Consider the following 21,623-nt stretch of genomic DNA (forward strand, 5'->3'; position numbering starts at 1 on the left):
ATATATATATATATATATATATATATATATATACACACACACACATATACACACACACACACACACACACACACACACACACACACACACACACACACTACATATACACTACTACAGAGGATGCGGGTTGTTTTCAACAATTTGTGTTTGCATTTATCACTCAGGCACTTTAATAGGACAACATTCACAGGAGCAACTGATTTACAAACACACCAGTTCCAGATGTACCACCCAGGTTTGATTATAATGTTTCTTAGCAGATTAACTCTGAATGTTTTGTCCTATTGAACATGCCCAGTGTCGCCCAACATTCCCCCTCATCTCTTGTGTTGTACAACTTAATGCATTCGCCTCTTTACAATCTTTTTTGCCAATATTTGAATCCGTTGTGTTTTTCCTGATATTGTTAAACTCCAAATTTTTTTTTTTTTTAACTTTTGTGTTACAGAGCTTTTCTTTGGCTCATAAAACATTCAGTCTGTGCTGCTGTTATTGTACTGTACGATACATTAGTTACCTCTTTTATATTTTGGGCTCATCACATTAAGGAATATTGTGCTAAACTGTTCCATTAAGTGGTCACAATGAAACAGTTCCTAATATGTTACTTGTTGACGATTGAATTTGTCACATTACTTGAATTCTGCCCGCAAAGACATTTGTTTTCCTCAATATGATCAAATTACAGCATGAAAGTGGGTTATTATTATTATATAGAGGATCATACACAGGTCATGCAATTTCTGTAGCGTTCACATGCTTCATAAAGCTTCAGTACCTTCAATATTATGTAAACTTTACCAGTTAAAGTGGTTAAAGTTATTTTTTAACCCCATCCGTTACTGAGCACTGGGCTAACTTCATGACACATAAAGCCCATACTGGGAGAGAGATGTTATTAACTTATATCCATTAACCTCATTCCAGCACATATTTATGCAATATGATGTGAATATATTTTTACTTGTGAAAAGGTTTGGGTGATTTCTTTTACCATCAGTGGTATAAAATAGTTTTAATGTTTAAATTAGATGCCATGTTTGGATATCCCTGGTTTCATTTCATTTCCTGCCTGTAAGATTGCCTCCAGTTTTTTATTTTCTTTTTCTTTTTTTTGACTTCACTTCTCCAGATGCAAACAGTGTCAAATAAGCAGTTTCTGAATTCTTCAAAGAATATCAGAGACAAGGACAAGTACTGGTTCTGTTTGAGTCACTCCTAGACCAGAGTCAATCTACCTGGCTGTTTATTACAGAAAATTTAATAAAGAGAAAAAAATAGGGATTTTTTTTTGTTCCATCCTCAGAGGCTCTTCTAGGAGTGCATCAAACCTCTATGCAACAGATTTGTTATTTATTCCAAGGGAAATTAATTCACTATTCACTAAAACTATGCAGAATGCGACTTTAATTTAAACAGACTTCAATGTAAAGAGTTTAGCTTCTCAGGCAATTTAACTCAGTGAGATGGCTCAGAGCCTAGTTACAACACCCTGGTCCATAAGCATTCATAGATGCATCATGACAGTTTCAGGCAGTTGTGTGACTTTTCTGGAGACACTCTGTCTGCGGAGGTATGTTTTCTCTTCCTAGTTCAGCACATGAAAGCAACAGGGTCTCACTGCCATCCTATTCATGACATACTGTACCAAGGGCAGATCAGTGTTCTCGAAAAAGTCTTCAGGTGTCATTTTTTCCTCTCTCTTCTCTCGGACTATGAATACTGGGTATTCTCAGATGTCACTCTTTGAAATTGCTGTGATCCCCTTTGTCCTACAATGGACTAACGCGCCAGAAAACGGCATCGTCTGTGGTCTCCCATACTATTTTGCAAAGGAAGTACCATGAACTCTGAAGTAATGTTGGTCTTAACGAGCAGTACTTTCAGTATGGATTTAGGTAAGCACTGCATGTTGTGAAACTGCACTTGTCCTAGAATGGGTCAATGTGAGCTTGTGTTCTACTGTTAGTTTATGCCTGCCTGTTTTTACAGTTTAATCAAAAAGAAAAATGTTGTTAAAAATGTTGGCCTTTCTATATTAAGTCCATCAGGATTTCCTCTCAATGTCCATGTTTACAAAACAAATCTCTGAACAAGGCCAAATGAATGAGCTTATACTGCTAACGAGAACATTCATGCTTGCTGCGATATCAATGCATTCTGACTGGATGGCACATTGGGGATGCCATCCTCTGTTACTGGATTAACAGATGTACAGATCGTGATGAAACCTGGTAAAGAATGTGGAAATAAACATTGACTTTACTATACTGGTAGCGTCCCGCGTCACTTCCCTGCAGTGTCTCACACAATTCTTTAACACTACTCTTAAAATGGTAAGTGTAGGTGGCTTTAACATAAGATATTTAGGAACCATGGCATTTGTGTTTGCTAGGTTGTTGGTCAATTTTGGTTTTCTTTATACATATACTCCACTAAATTAAAATACAGAAGAAATATTGTAGTTTAATAAGTTATACAAACATACATGTCACTGAATAACTTACTGTGACATTAAATCACTACTAAATACTGTTGGAAATATAACTTAAAACATTAAATAATATTGGAAAATTGTTAACATTTTAAGAGATAAGATTTTGTGGTTAATTTTAATTTTACAATTGAAGCTTTTTTATTTTGAGTAACTTGAATAATTGAATATCAGACAGATTAATTTGAACACTTTAAATAACCTTCTGAAAATCCAGGGGACAAACCCTACGAAGGCGACAGGCGGCCCCGCCCACAATAAGTTTCAAAACCTTATGGCTGACGTCAGACACTACGTCCATCTTTTTAAACAGTCTATGTTCAAACCACATACATTCAGATCGATGGTTTTCAAAGTAAAATATTTCAATATTATAAACTCAGTTGCATTCAGTATTAGTAGATATTACTTATAAAATTCCAGTTGCAGATATTGGCGTCAACAGAATTATACCACTGCATTTACCAGCTATACTTGTTACTGTAAAGATCAAGATCTGACATTAAAAACACATAACTAACTTCTAGAGTAAGATGCGGTATTACAGGTTAAACTACTTTACAGTATATAAAGTTAAATTAGCTCCCCTTTTTATAGTAATGCATCAGTGATAATAAACCAAACTCATCATGCTATGACAGGGTTCCTTCTGCTGCTTCATACTGCTAATTAAACTTTTGAACTTGTACTTAAGTAAAATTATGAATGCTGGACTTGTAACAGCATACTTTACATTTTAGTAATATTTCTTGATACTTCTTCCATCACTACTTTTCTCTAAATGCCACTTAAAAAAAATCTACACTAAATACATGAATAAGACTGAAGAAACACTGCACACAAGTTGGATAATAGTTTATATTTATATATATATATACATATATATATATATATATATATTATATTATATTGTTTACTTAACAAACATGATAAATGCAATGTCTCCAAGTTAGCTGTAACAATAAAAATACATTATCTTTGTGTCCTTAAAGTACATAGAATTAGAACAGCAAAATAAAAAACAAAAAAAAAACGACTTAAGTAGTTCACAGAGAGGTACAAATATACAGTACAAATCTATTTTATTCAAAACGGTACAAATAAAAATGCAACAAAATAGAGATATTAATGCTTTGTTAAAGTCAGGTAGGTGTAGGGTATTCTAAGGGAGCACTTTCGGTCGACAACTCTAAGGCTTCTGATAAAGATCAATACATATTGGTACGGCCATACGATATTAAAACTCACTATACAAAGTTCATACAACCTGGATTATACTTGAGGATTGAATGTTACATTTACATCATTGCATATATTCTGCAGATTTAGGCATTTATAAAAGATGCTGTTTTTTGTTTTGTTTTTAAGATAGTTACACATCACATAAAAAGCAGTGTCACCTTGTGCCAAAAAAGTACAATGTCAAATCTGAAAATACACAGAGTTCTTTAAAACTTTTAACCGTTCTCGTTCTCCTGATTTTATTCGACATCAGCAACACCAAAACCACCCTAAATTCAGCTTTGCAGTTCAATATTGGATCAAACAACAGGAAGTAGTTCACACAGAGTAAAAATCCCCACTGCCAACATCACTAAACATAATAAACCAATACATTAACACCAATGGAAAGCTATCTGATTTATGTAGCCTGTCCGTCTCCATTTATTCAAACCCACTTTCTGCTGTCCAGAGACAGTGGGACAAAGCACAAGACGTCAAACACAATCCATTAATACAAGGGCTAAAAATCTACTGATCTTGTGCAACAACAATAAAAAAAAAATAACAACAGATGTGTGCGAGTCTGTGTGTGATTGCCCTCCGTTGCTGACACTCCTGTCATCGTCGTGTAAAAAGTGCAGAGAAGAGCTTCCATTTACTTCACTTCCACACATTCCAAAAACAGGAATTAAAAGTTAAATATGAGCAAAAAGAGTGTATTAAAAATGTAACGGAATAGACCATGAAAAAAAAGAAACCCCACGCAAACAAAAAGCTGCAGAGTTCATGGTTGAACCGTCTGGGACCCGAAAAGAATTCACCGTCACCCGTTGAGAAATGTAAATTAGAATTTCTGCTTGTAAGCATAACAAGAGCGTCAAAGCTGGACATTTCTGATTTGCTCTTGGTACAGCTTCAACAAAGGGAACCCCAAGTCTACCAGAAGCATTATTCCATTATTTCAATTTCACACATTGTTGTACAAAGCAGAATATAAGGCATTAATGACAAGCATCACCAAAACAATCTATACAACAAAATAAAAACTATCTACAGAAACACACAACCTGCTATTACGCCATGATTCTTGTGTGCTTTACCTCTTGAAACTCTTCAATTTACCAACAGTTTTAATTTTACAACACTGTAAAGGAGGGCATTTAGTGCAATTACTTACAGCAACAGACTCAGTGATGTGAATAAGATTCATTGGATACCTTGGTCGAAGTTAAGCTTTCCTGCTCAATGTGGCACACACTGTTCAGAGCAGAGGACGAAAACAAAAAAGGTCATGGTAGCACAGGATGGTCTTGCTGTGAGAATTAACAGGAGGTAAAGTCACAAGTGGCACTGCTTGCGCCATTCAAATCCCATCAAATGCATCTTGACCTAGAATACACTGTTGAAGTGGCTTGGCAATCGTGCCAAAAGAATGCAGGACAAACACGTGAAAAGTTGAGGGACACTCGTCTTGAGTGATTTGGCTCTGACTGTGTGGCATGCAAGAAGACAATAAAAGTTTACCGATCTGTGACTCAGCAGCGTGCAAAACGTAGGAAGTTTGGGACCACTGAGTGAAAAAAATAGCAATAGCAAAGCAAAATACTGATTTGTATTCCTGTAAAAAAGGTAATTTAAAGCAAAAATCCTACAGCCAGACATCAATGTAAAATGACTGCATCAGCCAAACCTGCCCTTCTGCATCAGAGCTGTACTTAAGACAATGAAGGGTACAATACTGAGTTTACTGCATAGAATACACTAAGACTACATGAAATGTTTTCAGTTATGTATATTGCCTTACAGCATGAAGAAAAAAAAACTCAAAGCGGTGATGTGTTTTTAACAGTAGTAAAATCATTTTATGAACGCTGAACTCCCATTGCAAAGCGTTTTAAACGATAGGTTCACATTTTTTCACAATACTAAACTGAAACAGTTGTTAGTTATTGTAACCGTTCCCCCATAAAAAGATCCCTTCCTGACGTGATAGCAGTTTGAGTGATGGAGCAAAAAGCTGCCCTGTGCTGTTTAGTGCATTTAGCGGCCTCTTCTGCTGAGCTGCTGCAGAGGAATAGTAACAGAAAGACTGACTTGTGTACTACAATAACTAACTGGAAGATACTCACTTGATTTGTGTAACTGTGACTGCTGAAGTCTCATATTAGCTTGAAGTGCATTATTGCACACGAGGACAACTGTTGATTTTGTCCCATACCTCTTACATTCGAATAGCCTCAGGAAGGAATCTTTATACGGCCAGTACAGGTAGGAGGAGTGATTACAGCGACCATTAACTCTTTATGGACATGTGGGAACTGTTATAAGACGGACAAAATGTGAATCTGCCCTTTAAAGCAGCTCATAATGACAGTACCAGAGGATGCGAGTCTACTAGCCCCAGTTCAGGTCACTCTGTCTGATACTTCTCTCATGGCGCCTCTGCCTGCAGACACAGGGTGAGAGAGTCGAAGAGTACAGACAGACACATGTAAAGGTGTCTGGGTCACGGCACAAACACATTAGTCAGACACAAAATTGACAACCATGCAACTGAGTGATGCTCCTGTCTGAGCGGGAGGACATATAACAGGTAATCCGCGAGATATTTAAAAGTCCAAATGTCTATGACAGAAAAAAAAATAAAACTGGTGCTGTGTGATTTACACTTCGTGATGGGAATGTCTGTGTGAGGAATGCCGTCTGATTATAAACCTCTGAATGATGTTATGTGGTCTAATTGCACTTAATTTCAATTTCACCCTTTTGGGTTTTTGGATTTCAGTGACAAGGATAAAAATCTGTCAGGAGGAGGAAACTGCAGCATTCATCTTGGCTAATTTGTAAACAGAGTTAAAAAACGCAAGTCAGTTTTTTTTTTTTTTCTTACTCTCTCGCCACAAATCACCAACAATATTTAACATAACATATTCCCTTCATTAAAAAAAAAAAAACACATTGTACTGTGATTCCTATTAACAAGGTCAGTGTGAAGTAAATGAGTGACATTTTCTATGTGCAACACGAGACAATCATAAGATCCGCTGGATAGAGTATATCCTAGTACAAAAGCGAAGGACCGCCGTGTAGGTTAAAACAAAAGACAGAACAGATAACTTGATAATGATCACAACTTTGAGTCAACCCTTTCTTGGAGATGCACTTGAATGAATCCAGATGAATGAGGATAAAATATCATTAGTGAAGATGGAAAATCAAAGAGAAGCACTTTCATTTACAAAGATTTCTTGTGAAATTTGTCAAAGGCATGCATCGCTTGTGTAGAAATACTGAAGCATCAATAAAAATGAACAGCGTAATAGTGCATAACCATTAACATCGGGGTTAAAAGGGGGTCAGATCTCACGCTTCAGATAGTATAGAGATATAAAACAGCGCACGGCGAGAGAATCCTAGGGGAGAGCAGTACAGCGGCATGCTGTAAAAAGAACTATTGCTTTCATTTTATAACTGAGCAAAGAGTAACTCAAGTTGAGGACAAAGGGAACACCTGCTCACTCGCACACAGGTTTTCTCTCACAAGTCTCGCTCTTCCTGGGGTTTCAGGCTAAAGTGGCCTGCGGCCTGTGATGTGACGGGGTAATGTCTCTCTGCTTCTTTCCCACAGGTGGCTTTGGTGAGGACCATACAGTGCATCCCCCGTTAATTGGGCTCTTTAAAATTGCATCAAAAGTCACCAGTCTGTTCGGGAAAGCTTTAAGGTATAGCGAGGAGGGAGAGAGGGTGTCCCTCAGGATGTGAAAGGATTCTCTAAAGGGGAAAAAGGTTATACACTAGGTGATGGATATTCCCACTGATCATACTGGAATGCAAAATATCTCTAGTTATCATAAAGAACAAGCGTTTTTTCCAATCTGAGGCGTTTTTTCAAACAAACACACACACACAAGGACCCTCAGCCTCAACCAGAGGGCATAATGATTGCTGCAACAGACAGACTGATTGATTTATCACTATTTCGATTGTAAGACAAGTGGGACATGCCACACCTGGCCTGAGAGGATCCTTGCAGACTGAGAGAGTATCTCTGCTGACAAAAGAGGTTTTAGACTTCTGCCGGAGAAGCATAACGTTAACATACACTGACAGCGTTAACATTGCCAGCATCGCCACAGGAGCTGCTGATGTCAGCAACTCCACTCTTTTTTAGGGAGGGGGGATATCAAAATACTTTTGAAGGAAACAGGATCTTAGGAATGCAGGCGATATGAGATCACCGGCTGTGATCTTTGAAATACATCAGAACCTGCAGGGTTGGTAATTCCACTGTGCTACAAACACAGTCTTCGTAGTTTGTGGTCTTCCAAAGAGACAGTTTGGTCAAAAAGGAAGCAAGATACGATGGAAACCTCCAAGCTAGGGTGTGAGGAAGTGGCGACAAAGGAAGGAGGGAGTAAAAGAAATGCAGTGTGTAAGGACCATGATAAGCATTTCATCAGCTACATACTTTCTACTCAGCTTGTCATGTCCCTGTCAGACCTCAGCTGGCTGGGAAACCACAGGCTCGTATCTTTTGGTTTAGAGACAACCAAACCAGACCGGAACTTCTCACCAGATAGACAAAGATCTTGTATTTTTGTATATTTTAGGTGTGCAAAATCTCAAACATTCTGAGGCTACATTCGCACTTTTTCTTTCCCCTTTCTCTCCTTATCAGACTATCTTTACTCGTGGCAGACACTTCTATGGTTGCTACCAAATGTGATGCTACTTCCCTGCATTAGAGCGCCCCTCAATGGACAGTTTGACCTCCTGGGGGATGAAAGAGGGCCTTGTGTGGCCGGAGGTGCTTATTTGAGGGCGTGGCCCTTCGTCTCCCTTCATATTGTATCTTTGGAGGCCAGGTGAAGACCAGCGCCTCTGAGAAGCACCTAGCGCAGGCTGCATTGCTCCCATTCCTGCCCCTGCAAAAGCAGAGCCCTCTGTGTGCAAGTGATAACTGCTTTGGCTCCTTGGATTCTCTGCTGAGGTCCGACTTGTTCTGATGGGCGACTCAGTGTGCCCAACAACCCCAAAATGTGTGGCTTCCTCCTTATCGATCATATCTTCCCTCTGTCTTTCTCTGTGGATGCGCTCAAGCCTCAAATGAGACTGAGGCCGTGACTGCTGAGGGGCGGGAGGCCCCATGAGCTGGTGACCAGGTCCTGATGTAGCACTGTTTTTGCTCAAAGTCCTGGACAGGTTCTGCGGCTGCTGCGGTTGTTGTTGTTGCAAATGATGGTGCTGTGGTTGTTTCTGCTGCTGTGGCTGAAGCTGCTGCTGCAGGGTGATGGACACACACACGTCTCCTACTTGCAGATGATGGCAGGCCAAGCCGTACAGCTGAGCTGTGCGTTCAGGGCTGCAGGACGACCAGCCCTGGCCGAACACAAAAAAGGGGTGCTCTGGGGGAACGTCAATGGTCACTTTGCTCTGCTGCTCCCCCACATTAAAGTGAAGCGACACGAGACCTGGTCTCTGCTGGCTGGCACGGATGTCCACCACCATGCTGGAGTCTATCTTTAGCCCCCCACTCACTTCGGCGCTACGCACAAAGTCCTGAGTCTGCAGGTCCTCCACACGCTTCAGTTCCCCGGTGGCCAGCTGGATGATGGCGCCCTTCATGAAGTGTGATGGGTTGCAGGGAGCCGGGACAGGAGCGAGGCTTGAAGCTAAGGCCTGAGTCACATCTGCTGTAGGTTGGACAGGAGGCTGCTGCTGAACTATGGTTGGCTCTGCCCTTTCAGAGAGGCACACTCTGGCTGAAGAATCAGAGGTTTTAAAGCTTAGGTTAGGGGAGGCCATGGTGGTGGAGGCATGGCTAGCTGAGGCATCATTAGCCTGTCCTGGGTAGTGTTGCTGTGGTAGTTGGGGCTGGTGCTGCAGGTGATACTCCAGGGGAATAAGAACTGGTTGTCCATTGGCAAGCATGACAGCATGGCCTGGTTGTCCCGTTTGCTGCTGGAGGCCGGTCACTCTGGGGTCACTGTAACTCACAGACTGGGCAGTGTACGCGGTCCGGCCAGGAATTACACCAGTGCTCTCTGCATGGACATCTCTAGTTCTCTGGGCACCCTGAGAGAGGTTCAAGGGAGCAAAGGAGACCTCCTTCCGCACTCCAATGCCCCCTTGGCTAGAGGAAGCCAAACGACCAACCACCTGCTGCACCTGGAAGTTGAGTAAAGGAATTAAGTGTTTGTCAGACAACTTTAAATTGTGCTCAAACACAGAACAATTCATGTGACACATTTTCACAAACTGACTCTTGTCCAACAGGCCACTAACAGGATGTGCACAAAGATATTTATTTATACGTTAATCAGGAAAAGAACACACTACAGAATCTTTTTTGGGACTTCCCGATTAGGCAGCGAAACATAAAGCATATAGGAGTCCGTTACAGCATGTTTGCTTGTTAGAGCGCATTGTCTTATTTTTGTAAAAAGGCCAGTCATGCAGAGTTTCCTCATTTTAAAACATTTTTCTAAGATAGGAAGATTGTCTGGAGCTACTCGCAAATACCTCTATTTAGCACTGTTAGCATTTTCCCTATTTGGTTGATTACAAATAAGTGATTAGCTCTCACTGATGATGGCCCGTACAAACCAAAAGGACAGAAACTTTTTTGCTTATTAAGGAATCAACATACTTCTTTCACCATCACAAAAGAAGCATTGAGGGCTTCTCTGAGAATCTCCATGCAACCACAAATAGCATAGCTTTTGCACAAAGTGGCAATTTTCTGGCTGTGGGTGATTGTCCGATTACCTACAGACCCACAGCATACAATTAAGGAAGGAAGTAAAGTCTAAAATTAACATGCTTTACTAAGTCTTACAAATACTGAGGTATAAAGGTGTGCAATTAAGACAACATATTTCAGATTTTAACAATGTAGGCTACTGACATAACTATGAAAATAGCTGAAGATAAACATACTAAACTAAAAAGGTACAGTATAGATCCCTATGAATGCTATGACTATATCTACATGCACACCAACAGCTGGTTGCTGTGAGTAATCATGTAAAGCAAGGAACTCTACCTACAACTTTCAAAAGGTATGTGATAGCAGTTCATTTTTTTTATATTTCTGTCTATATAAATATTATAAAGATATTTTATCCCTTCATCAACATGAGCATTGTTTTAAAAATGTTGACCGCAAATGTTGGTCCTGCTTCTGCTTGCAATGTTAAATGATGCAGTCTTTACTTTGTGACTGGGTGACACTTTGCTTTTTCATTCACACACTTGAGTGCACACTCAAGAAAGTAAGTTAAGGGTATAAATGAATCAGCAATCTATCTTTTTATACATCATAGCTTTAACACCATATATAAACTGCAATATGTAATAACATCATACACACTCCATGATCGAACAGGGGCCGAAAGAAGAAGTCTTTTATTACCTGCCCCCTGTATTTAACAGCATTACTCAGATTATTCTTAATCTCTTACCATGTAAAAGGGGTTGTTGTTTCTATCAACAGTTTAGTGCTAAAATTTGGGATTACTCAGATTAACAGGAAAACATCAATCACATTAGGAGGCCATCAGTGTGTCTTACCTCCAGGTCACTGTCTGGAGTGCTGCGCTGGCCAGGTGAGCTCCTCTCTTCCAGCCTTCGGTTCTGCAGGCCTCTGTCTTGGCTGTGCTCGTGCACTGCAGAGCTGGATACCACCTGCAGCACACGTGTATTTCTGGCAGTATAGGTCGAGTCTAGTACAACCTCCCTGGCTGCCTGCTCTTTATCGCCTCCATTCACCTCTGGTTCATTCTCGTGCTGGACAATGTGGGGGTCTCTGGTGGCAGTGACAGCCCTGGCGCCCTGAGGGTGGTAGAAGACTGGCATCCCCCGAGAGCCGACCTCTGTTGCAGACAGGACTCCTACAGTACCAAGGTGCTGCTGGGCAGCTTGCTCTGAAGACAGCATCAGCGGGACCCCGCTGGATGCTGCAACTTTGGCAAAGGTATGAGCAGCTACCTGTGCCTGGGGAGGCGGGGAAACAACACCTTCCTGTATGACAGATGGATAGGGAACAAGGTGGGACACAGCGTGGGGCTGAGGAATAGTACCTGAGGGAGAGATTAATGATCCCGGGACAAAGCCAGGGGGTAGAGCGTAAGGTACTGCTGCATAAGGGGAACCAACAAACTGGAGAGAGGAATGAGGGATCTGGGCATAACCAAGAGGAGGATAGGAAAGGCCTGGATGCTGCAGGATAGAAGAGTGTACAGTGTAGGCTGGAGAGATGTGACTTAACACTGGGTGAAGACTAGTAGACGAGTAGGTAACAGACGGAAGTGCCACTTTGTAGAGCATACTGTACTGGTCAACGGGCACTGCTGCTATGCCATCCGAATTATCCATTCCATAATGAAGCCCTGGCTGAGGTCGTAGCCACTCTCCAGATGGGGTCCCTCCCTGAGTGTCACTGTTAGCTGCAGAGTTCTGGATGGAAACCACTTCATCTTCTCCAATACCACAGCCAGCACTGCTGCCGCCGCCGCCGCCGCCGCCACCACCACCACCACCTCCTCCGCCTACTCCTCCTCCAGCGCTGCTGCTGTTACTAACTGGGAGGTCCCTCTTCTTAGGAGGCAGGCACTCCTGGTTGCGCTCCTGAGCTGGTTTCATTGTAATCCTCTCACCAAGCAAGTAGCTTTACTGTACTGCACAGGAACTGCAACTTACAAGCCAGTCTGCCCGTACAGGAACCAGTTCTGAAATCACCTGGCTGACCTCGTCTGCCAATTCACCTGTAAAAAAACAAAAGGAGCTATAAAAACAATTCCAATCTTTTCCCAAGTTGCACACTGACTCGTCACATCAGAGGTAAAATTATTAATTTAAGTCAAATTAAATGAACACTATAAAACTATACAATTTTTAGTTACAGGCCTATGTAAGAATTATTTATGGTCACTGACAGATTGTTAGGTAATGCTGAACTACAGATGGAATGCATGAATGGTGTTGCCACACTCATCTGTCACTGCAGAGACAGAAATTGCCTGAGAATGTTACAGAATTTATTTGTAGCAGCAAAAATACACCTTTAGACTGGCTCAATACGAACCTCACCTCCACGAGATATAAGATTTTCAAAGAAAGGTAATGGATTTGTTGCATGTGCATGTGTCCTATTATTGCACATACTGTTCTGCTTTCTGGCAGTTCTGCCTTTTGCCAGTTTGTGGTGGTTTGACATTTGACAATGATGGTTCAAATGTTCATGTTGCTGAGTGTGTTAAGTACATGCACGTCAGTACACAACATTTAAACCCCATCATCTGAATATTTAACAAAGTACACACCAGAAATTAGTGTTACTGCAGCCTACAATGAGCAAGCAAAATAATTCGTGACCACTGAGACGATCACCATTTCCTCTCGGTTTTGCTCTACTTAAATCAATTCTATTCTAACATAATCTTAATCTTATACAGCAGAGCAAACGTCAACCGAAGCAAGTTAACTTGTCATAAATTAGTCTCTTTTTTTTTTTTTTAAAACAACAATCCATGATTCAGACTCGGGGGTGGGTTCCTGGTTTAACTCAGCACAGTTATAAAGAAAACTTGTAAACCTGCTTCCTGAAACAAACCCTCAACAGCACTTGATAGGAACCATTTGCTTTATACATTTAGTTTCAAGTCAAAGTTTTCTTCCATTTAACTTACCGCTCACTTCAGAGAAACTGTTTACCGTTAGCTAGTAGCTGACTTGGCTAAAGTTAGCTAGCAACTTGGAGTCATCGTTTTCCCGTAAACACAGGGAAATGACAGCATGACACCTCAAACGTTAATACTAAACTTAGATGGTTCAAACGGTAGCTAATGTTATATGAAGTAATTAAATTATTACTACAATTTATGACTGGGCAGTGGGCACTCGCCCAGAGGCTTCGGCTAGTTAGCTACATAGCTAGCACAGCTACAACTAGCTACATGAACTGACTCCAGTCCAGCTCGATTTGCAACTAACATGGCAATGCGCATAATCACAGATAGCTCTGCTACGTCTGGTTGTGTAGACGTACCTCCATATGTCATCGCGAACAGCCTCTTCTTCATAAAAAGTTGATATGCAGAGGGACAATTGAAGAAATCAAGGCTAAGAAATCGAGCCCATTTCGAAGGCCAGCAGAGGCGCTCACGAATGACGTCACTTAGTTTACTCAATTTCCTGTTTTCTCATGCACGGACATTAAAGAGTAAATTTAGGAAACCACAGTCACGTTTTGCTTTTTTAGTAAAGTGTTGTCCTACCTACATTTAACTACAATACAAATATAATTCTGTCAATTCCATCTTAACGGGTCATGTGCTTTTCCAGCGGAAAGATAGTAAAGTGACTTAATGAGCAGGTCTTGCACAAATTAAGGTGAAAATGAAACAACACAAGTTGGAGGCATGTGTGCACTAAAGGGATTTCATTATATGACAGTTTCATATTGCATCGTCAGCTTTCTGTGAATTTGCTTTTGTCACACAAAACCATTGCTTGGGTTAAGGCGAGACAATACAGGTGAATGGACTAGACTTTCCTAGTTGATTACTAAAATTAAGGCAGTACCTTTTTGTATATATGCAAATGAGGCAGTATCTAATTACATTTGTCCTAGTTTGCAACACTGGATTAAGTCAGGTTCAAAATTGTTGACATATTACACTTAAATGTTTTTACAGAGGTAATTATGGATTTTTTTTTTTCATTACGGCATAAAATTTTATCAGAATCAGAATCCGCTTTATTGCCAGGTATGTGTACACATACGAGGAATTCAACTCAGGATTGTACATTGCTCACGATGTGCTTACGCGTACAAAAATACCATAACACTATAATAAAATAATAATAAAATAAAATCAGACACAAACTACAGAATAGACAACACTAACATACAGACTATGAACAAAACAATATAGACATATTGACAAATAGTGCAGTGATCAGAGTGCAAAGGATGCAAGAGTAAACTATTATTCTCATTATGTACATGTTGAAGGTGGATATGATATACAGGTACACATACACGCTTACATGTAAACATGTACACGGTGTGATGGGACATATTGCAAAGGATGCTGGAAAAAATAAATAAGACCTTATGACCTGAGGTAGGTGTATTGGTATACAGTATATACAATATGACATAGTATGAACAGCACTGAAATAGAGAATGGTGAATAAATAAATAATAAGTGGAAACCAGTAAACAGGTGGCTGATTAGAGGCAGAGTTACTGGGTTATTGCACAGGAATTATTCCTGACACCGTGAGTCAGAAATCAGCTGTTCATCAGAGTGATGGCTTGTGGGAAGATACTGCTTCTGTGTCTGTTGGTTTTGACGTACAGTGCTCTGTAGCGCCTACCAGAGGGGAGGAGCTGGAACAAGTTGTGTCCGGGGTGACCTGAATGGAGGGCAGGTTGGCACCGATGATTTTTTCTGCAGTCCTGACTGTCCGTTGTAGTCTGTCCCTGTCCTTTTTGGTGGCAGATCCAAACCAGACAGTGATGGAGGTGCAGAGGACAGACTGGATGATGGCTGTGTAGAACTGGATCAGCAGGTCCTTAGGCGGGTTTAGCTTCCTGAGCTGACGAAGTACATCCTCTGCTGGGCCTTCATGATGATGGTGTCAGTGTTGGGCTCCTACTTCAGGTCCTGGGATATAGTGGAACCCAGAAACATGAAGGATTCCACAGCAGACACAGGGCTGTTGAGTATGGTGATGGGGGGCAGAGTGGGGGGGCTCCTCCTGAAGTCCACGGTCATCTCCACAGTTTTGAGCGTGTTAAGCTCCAGGTTGTTCTGACCGCACCAGAGAGCCAGCTGATCAACCTCCCATCTGTAGGCCGACTCATCACCGTCCCGGATGAGGCCGATGACCGTTGTGTCGTCGGCGAACTTCAGGAGTTTGACAGATGGGTCTCCTTAGGTGCAGTCATTGGTGTAGAGGGAGAAGAGCAGTGGGGAGAGCACACACCACTGGGGGATGCCAGTGCTGATAGTCTGGGTGCTGGATGTGATGTTTCCCAGCCTCACCTGCTGACTCCTGTCAGTCAAGAAGTCTGTGATCCACTGACAGGTGGAGGCTGGCACAGTGAGCTGGGTGAGTTTGGTGCTGAGGATGTCCGGGATGATGGTGTCGAACGCCGAGCTGAAGTCCACGAACAGGATCCTTGCATATGTCCCTGGAGAGTTGAGGTTTTGCAGGATGTAATGCAGACCCAAGCTGACAGCATCATCCACTGACCTCTTAGCCCTGTAGGCAAACTGCAGGGGGTCCAGCAGGGGGCCTGTAATGTCCTTCAGGTGGGCCAACACCAGTCTTCGATTGGACTTCATGACTACAGATGTCAGGGCGACGGGCCTGTAGTCATTTAGTCCAGAGATAGAGGGTTTTTTTGGGACCGGGATGACTGTGGAGCGTTTGAAGCAGGAGGGAACAGCTCCAGTGATTTGTTGAAGATCTGAGTGAAGATAGGGGCCAGCTGGTCCGCACAGATTTTCAGGCAGGATGGAGACACACCATCGGGGCCAGGAGCCTTTCTGATCTTCTGACTTTGGAAGAGGTGGCTCACGTCCTCTTCACAGATCTTGAGTGCAAGTGAGAGATCAGAGGGGGAAGGTGACTCTTTGAAGATGGCCTTGGAGTGGGGGAGAGGTGTGACTCTGGGCTTTTCAAACCTACAGTAGAAACCATTCAGCTCGTCTGACAGTTGTTGAGTACCAGCAGAGTTGAGGGATGGTCTCTTGTAGTTTGTGAGTGTCCGTAGGCTTCTCCGCACTGACGCAGGGTCATTGGCTGCAAAGCTGTTATTTAGCTTTTCAGCATAGCACCTCTTTGCAGCTTTGACCTCTTTAGTTCCTGGCCTGGTTGTACAGGTATCATGCCATCAGGCACAGAAACCAGGTACTCCTCAAGCCTTTAAAACAGGCACCACCCACATCTGTTTACTTGTCTGTTGGGTCATGGAACTGCCAGTCGGCAGTCAACAAAGCTGACTTTATCACTGCTTATGCTAACACATTATCTCTTGGGCTACTGGCGCTCACTGAGACCTGGATCAAACCAGAAAACTCTGCTACCCCTGCTGCGCTGTCCACCAATTACTCTTTCACCCACACCCCACAGCCGTCTGGGAGGGGGGGTGGAACTGGGTTCTTAATTTCCAACAAATGGAAATTCACACAGCTGCTACCCCCGAATCAATATGCCTCCTTCGATTACCATGCTGTCTTTGTGTCCGCTCCGGTAAAGGTCTCTGTAATTGTCATATACCATCCACCAGGACAAATGGGTAACTTTGTGGAGGAGCTAGACACACTGCTGTCTTCAATCCCAGAGCATGACTGTCCCCTACTTGTCCTCGGTGACATGAACATTCACTTAGACAATTCAAACTCAGCAGACTTCCTGTCTCTGATTCAGTCCTTTGATCTAACACGGGTTCTAAGCCCGTACAAAGTTGGCAAGGTGCTTGACCTCGTTCTTGTCCGAAACTGTGCCACAGAGTGCCTAACAGTCACACCTCTATATGTGTCTGACCACTATTTCATTCAGTTCACGGTATGCCTACAGGAAAAGCCCATTCTTCCGACACCATTGGTCTCACACCGCCGCAACCTCTCCCGCTCACTTTGCCTCAGTGGTAGCTTCTGCTCTACCCTCCCTCAACACATTTTCCTCACTTGAGGTCAATGATGCCACACAATCTCTGTGCTCTACACTAAGCTCGTGCCTGGATAGCCTGTCCTCTATCCACCAAGCCTGCTCGCCCAAACCAGTCCCACCTGTGGCTGATACCATCTGTGGGCTCCGTACTGATCTCAGAGCAGCTGAAAGAAAATGGCGAAAAACCAAAGACCCCGCCGACCTTAAGGGCTACCAATTGCTCCTATCCTCCTTCTCAACAAGCATCAGTGCTGCCAAAACTGCAACTTATAAACTTCTATAATAACAGAACTAGCAGTGCCACTGACTCAAGGAAATTATTTTCCACTTTTAAAGCGCTACTAAATCCTCCTCCACCTCCACCACCCACAAATTTGTCTGCTGATACCTTTGCTGCCTTCTTCACAGGCAAAGTGGTGGCTATAACTAGCCAATTCTCTGAAACATTCAAACTCAAGCATTGTAGCAGTCCTACTACATCTTTTCCTTTGCCCTCCCAGGTCAGTGGTTCTTCACTCTCCTTGTTTACTCCTCTCACAGAGAGCGAAGTATCAGAACTCTTGACCCATAGCCGTCCAACTACATGCCCACTGGACCCGATTCCTACGAATCTCCTCTCCAAGCCATATCTCCACCGTGGTCCCGACAATCACTCATGTGATAAATACTTCTCTGGCTTCAGGAACCTTCCCGACCACTTTCAAAAGGGTCCGGGTTACACCGTTGCTCAAAAAGCCCTCACTTGACCCAACTCAAGTTGAGAACTATCGACCAGTGTTTCTTCTACCATTTTTATCCAAAACTATTGAACGGGCAGTATTCAAACAGGTATCAGAATTCCTCTCACGGAATGACCTCCTAGATCCATACCAGTCTGGTTTTAAGAGTGCCCACTCTACTGAAACGGCTCTTCTGTCTGTAACAGAAGCCCTAAGGCCAGCTAAAGCTGCAGCCCAATCCTCGGTTCTTATCCTGCTTGACCTATCAGCTGCCTTTCACACAGTCAACCACAGGATCCTTCTATCCGCTCTCTCAGCAATGGGCATCTCGAGTAAAGCACTCCTGTGGTTCGAATCCTACCTCTCGGGCGTTCCTACAATGTTTTGTGGCAAGGACAATTATCCTCCTCCCACTGCCTCTCCACAGGGGTGCCCCAAGGCTCAGTGCTAGGGCCCCTTCTCTTCTCAATTTACACCACCTCACTGGGGCTGATCATTCGCTCGCAAGGCTTCTCTTACCACTGCTATGCAGACGATACGCAACTCTACCTATCCTTCCCGCCAGGCGATCCCACCGTCTCGGCGCAGATCACGGACTGTCTCTCGGACATATCTGCATGGATGAAGGCTTGCCACCTTCAACTAAACCTCTCTAAGACTGAACTCCTGGTCATTCCAGCCAAGCAATCTATCCACCATAACATCACACTACAAATTGACTCCTCAACCATCACTCCAACCAAGGTGGTGAGAAACTTGGGTGTCATGATTGATGACCAGCTGTCCTTTTCAGACCAGGTTGCTGCTGTCTCTCGTTCATGCCGCTTTGCTCTATACAACATAAGGAAAATCAGGCCCTACCTCACTCAGTACACCACCCAGCTTCTGGTACAGGCCATGGTTATCTCGCCTAGACTATTGCAATGCCCTCCTAGCAGGTCTTCCAGCTTGTGCAGTGAAACCCTTACAAATGGTTCAGAACGCAGCAGCACGTCTGGTTTTTGATCAGCCCAAAAAGACTCATGTCACTCCATTACTCAGTGACCTCCATTGGCTCCCCGTGGCCTCCAGAATCAAATTCAAGTCACTAATGCTTGCATACAGAGTGACTACTGGGTCTGCACCCATCTACCTAAACCCCATAATACAAACCTACGTTCCTTCTCGGCCGCTACGCTCCTCCAACGAATGCCGTCTGGCTCTGCCATCCCTTCACACAAAGCAATCCCAGTCCCGGCTATGCTCATCTGTGACACCACGATGGTGGAACGAGCTACCACATGCCATCAGAGCAGGGGCGTCCCTCTCTAACTTCAAGAAGCTCTTGAAAACTCATCTCTTCCGAGAACACTTCCTCTTATAACACTTCTAACTCCTAACCTCTAACATGCACGTCCTGTGCTCTTCTTCTATCCCCTACAATGATCTTGTATTGATGGCACTTTTTGTTAACTCTTACTTCCTTCCCTAGGTATTTACCCCATTGATTGTTATATGTACCATGAGCTCTTACTAGTATGTATTGTCAGTTGTAGATCTGTATTTGATGCTCTGTTGATGCTTGTATGTTGTTCCTCAAATGTAAGTCGCTTTGGATAAAAGCGTCTGCCAAATGAGTAAATGTAAATGTACAAGACTCTGTCCCCACTTCTGAAGGCCTCCTCCTTGGTCTGACGAAGCTGCCTGAGTTTCGCTGTGAACCAGGGTTTTTGGTTGTTGTATGTGTGGAAGGTTTTAGTCAGCACACACGTCCTCACAAAAACTGATGTAAGATGTCACAGTGTCAGTTAGTTCATCCAGGTCAGTGGCTGCAGCCTCAAAAACACTCCAGTCAGTGCAGTCAAAGCAGGCCTGTAACTCCAGCTTTGACTCATTGGTCCATCTTTTCAGACTTTACAACAGGTTTAAGCAGATTTCAGTTTTTGCCTGTGTGTCAGGATAAGATGAACCAGACAGTGATCAGAGAGTCCCAAGGCTGCACGGGGAACAGAGCGATAGGCGTCCTTTAATGTAGTGTAGCAGTGGTCCAGTGTGTTAGTGTCACTGGTGGGACACTTAATATGCTGTCTGTACTTTGGAAGTTCATGACTGAGGTTGGCTTTGTTAAAGTCCCCACGTTAGTTATCTGGTCGGCTAGGTGTAGTAACGCCTCACTAACAAAAGCCTGAGGTGGAATGTAAACGCAACCAGAACAATTGAGCAAAACTCCCGTGGTGAATAAAACGGTTTACAGTTTATAAATGTCTCTAGGTGAGGGCTGCATGATTTCTTCAACACTGTGACATCTGTGCACCAACCTTCGTTTATATAGAAACAGAGCCCGCTTCCCCGTGTTTTTCCCGTGAGCTCCCTTTCACGATCCGGCTATGAATGATAGATGAACAAACCCCTCTGTAAAAATCTTCATTATATAGTTAGAAATAAAACTGGAAGCAGAGACTTCCGGCCCAGAGTATGGAAAAAGAAAAAACAACTAATTTTTTTAAACCTTTAGCCTAAGCCTTTAAACATATGAACATATATGATTCACATCTGTAACTCTTGAAGCAGTAGAGCTACTTATGTACACCACTTACTGAATAAATAAAGAACAAAAACTGTAACATCCGTGTTCATTTTAAAACCCACGTATCTGGACATATTTGTAAGTTAATTCAAATTTCCCACATTAGGCTAAATACTGTGCATCTCAAAAATAGATGTACTATTATAGCCACCATAAATTAAAAAAATAAATACTGAAGCCACTTTAAGATCTTAAACATTTGTAGCAGGGTGTCCCACTTTTCAGACTTCAAACACAGCAGTTGTCAGTCTAAGGAAGACAGCGTTTATCCCAGCAAGGAAGTGCGGTTGACTCTGTGGCTGGGTATGATCAATAAAACTCTGCATGGCACTGTAAGTCACGTTAAAAAGGTATTAAGAGCTAATATGTGGTTTGTTTAGAGTATGTTAAACATGAAGATCCATGTTAGAGCAACTCTGCACAAAAAGTGTAGAGCATTTTTTCTAAATTGCGATATTTAATTTATACTTTACATGTTTATACATGTACAAATCTTCACATCGATATCCCTTTAAAGTTTGGGGCAGTAGCGAGACTGTGGAGGTGTGTCCCAATCCATGGCTCAGTCAACACCAGGGAGTGTCTTCAGAAATTAAAGGTTTTAATATCAAACCAATAAATGTTTAGCTGGCCTGGAAGATGTAGACATTCAATCGGGATGATATAAATATGTAAATAAGTATAGGGCTGTGAAAAAAAAGCTTTAGGTTTCAGGCAGCATTAAAACAAAAGATAAAACAAATGTGAAAGGATATTCACATCTGTCCAAATGCGTGTCACCGTCCCAAACGAAGTTTACTGGTTACATCAGAGCCTTCAATTAAGTAATTGAAACACCATCAAAACTTTCATTAGGATGACCTAATATCATGTTCTTGTCCAGGGATTGATTTGTTTCCATGAACCCAGTGAAATAAAAGCCAGAACACAA

The 21,623-nt window shown here is 42.5% G+C and overlaps 1 protein-coding gene across 1 annotated transcript; it reads right to left on the bottom strand.

The window, feature by feature from the left end:
* Positions 1-3,559: 3,559 nt before the first annotated feature.
* On the bottom strand, positions 3,560-13,891 carry atxn1l (ataxin 1-like). The gene is made up of 3 exons (XM_046032851.1): positions 13,767-13,891; positions 11,291-12,483; positions 3,560-9,886 (listed from the first exon to the last, which is right to left on the bottom strand). The coding sequence occupies exons 2-3, from the start codon at positions 12,359-12,361 to the stop codon at positions 8,447-8,449; spliced, it is 2,511 nt and encodes an 836-aa protein (XP_045888807.1). The 5' UTR covers positions 12,362-12,483; positions 13,767-13,891; the 3' UTR covers positions 3,560-8,446.
* Between the last annotated feature and the right edge of the window lie 7,732 nt (positions 13,892-21,623).

This window comes from Micropterus dolomieu, linkage group LG20 (assembly GCF_021292245.1).
Source record: "Micropterus dolomieu isolate WLL.071019.BEF.003 ecotype Adirondacks linkage group LG20, ASM2129224v1, whole genome shotgun sequence".
NCBI classification, from domain to species: domain Eukaryota; kingdom Metazoa; phylum Chordata; class Actinopteri; order Centrarchiformes; family Centrarchidae; genus Micropterus; species Micropterus dolomieu.

Excerpts from the sequence above, each read along its gene's own strand:
- atxn1l (XM_046032851.1), bottom strand. The coding sequence starts at position 12,361 with ATGAAACCAGCTCAGGAGCGCAACCAGGAGTGCCTGCCTCCTAAGAAG. Across the intron at positions 9,887-11,290 it reads CTCCAGACAGTGACCTGGAG|GTGCAGCAGGTGGTTGGTCG; the intron begins GTAAGACACACT and ends CTCAACTTCCAG.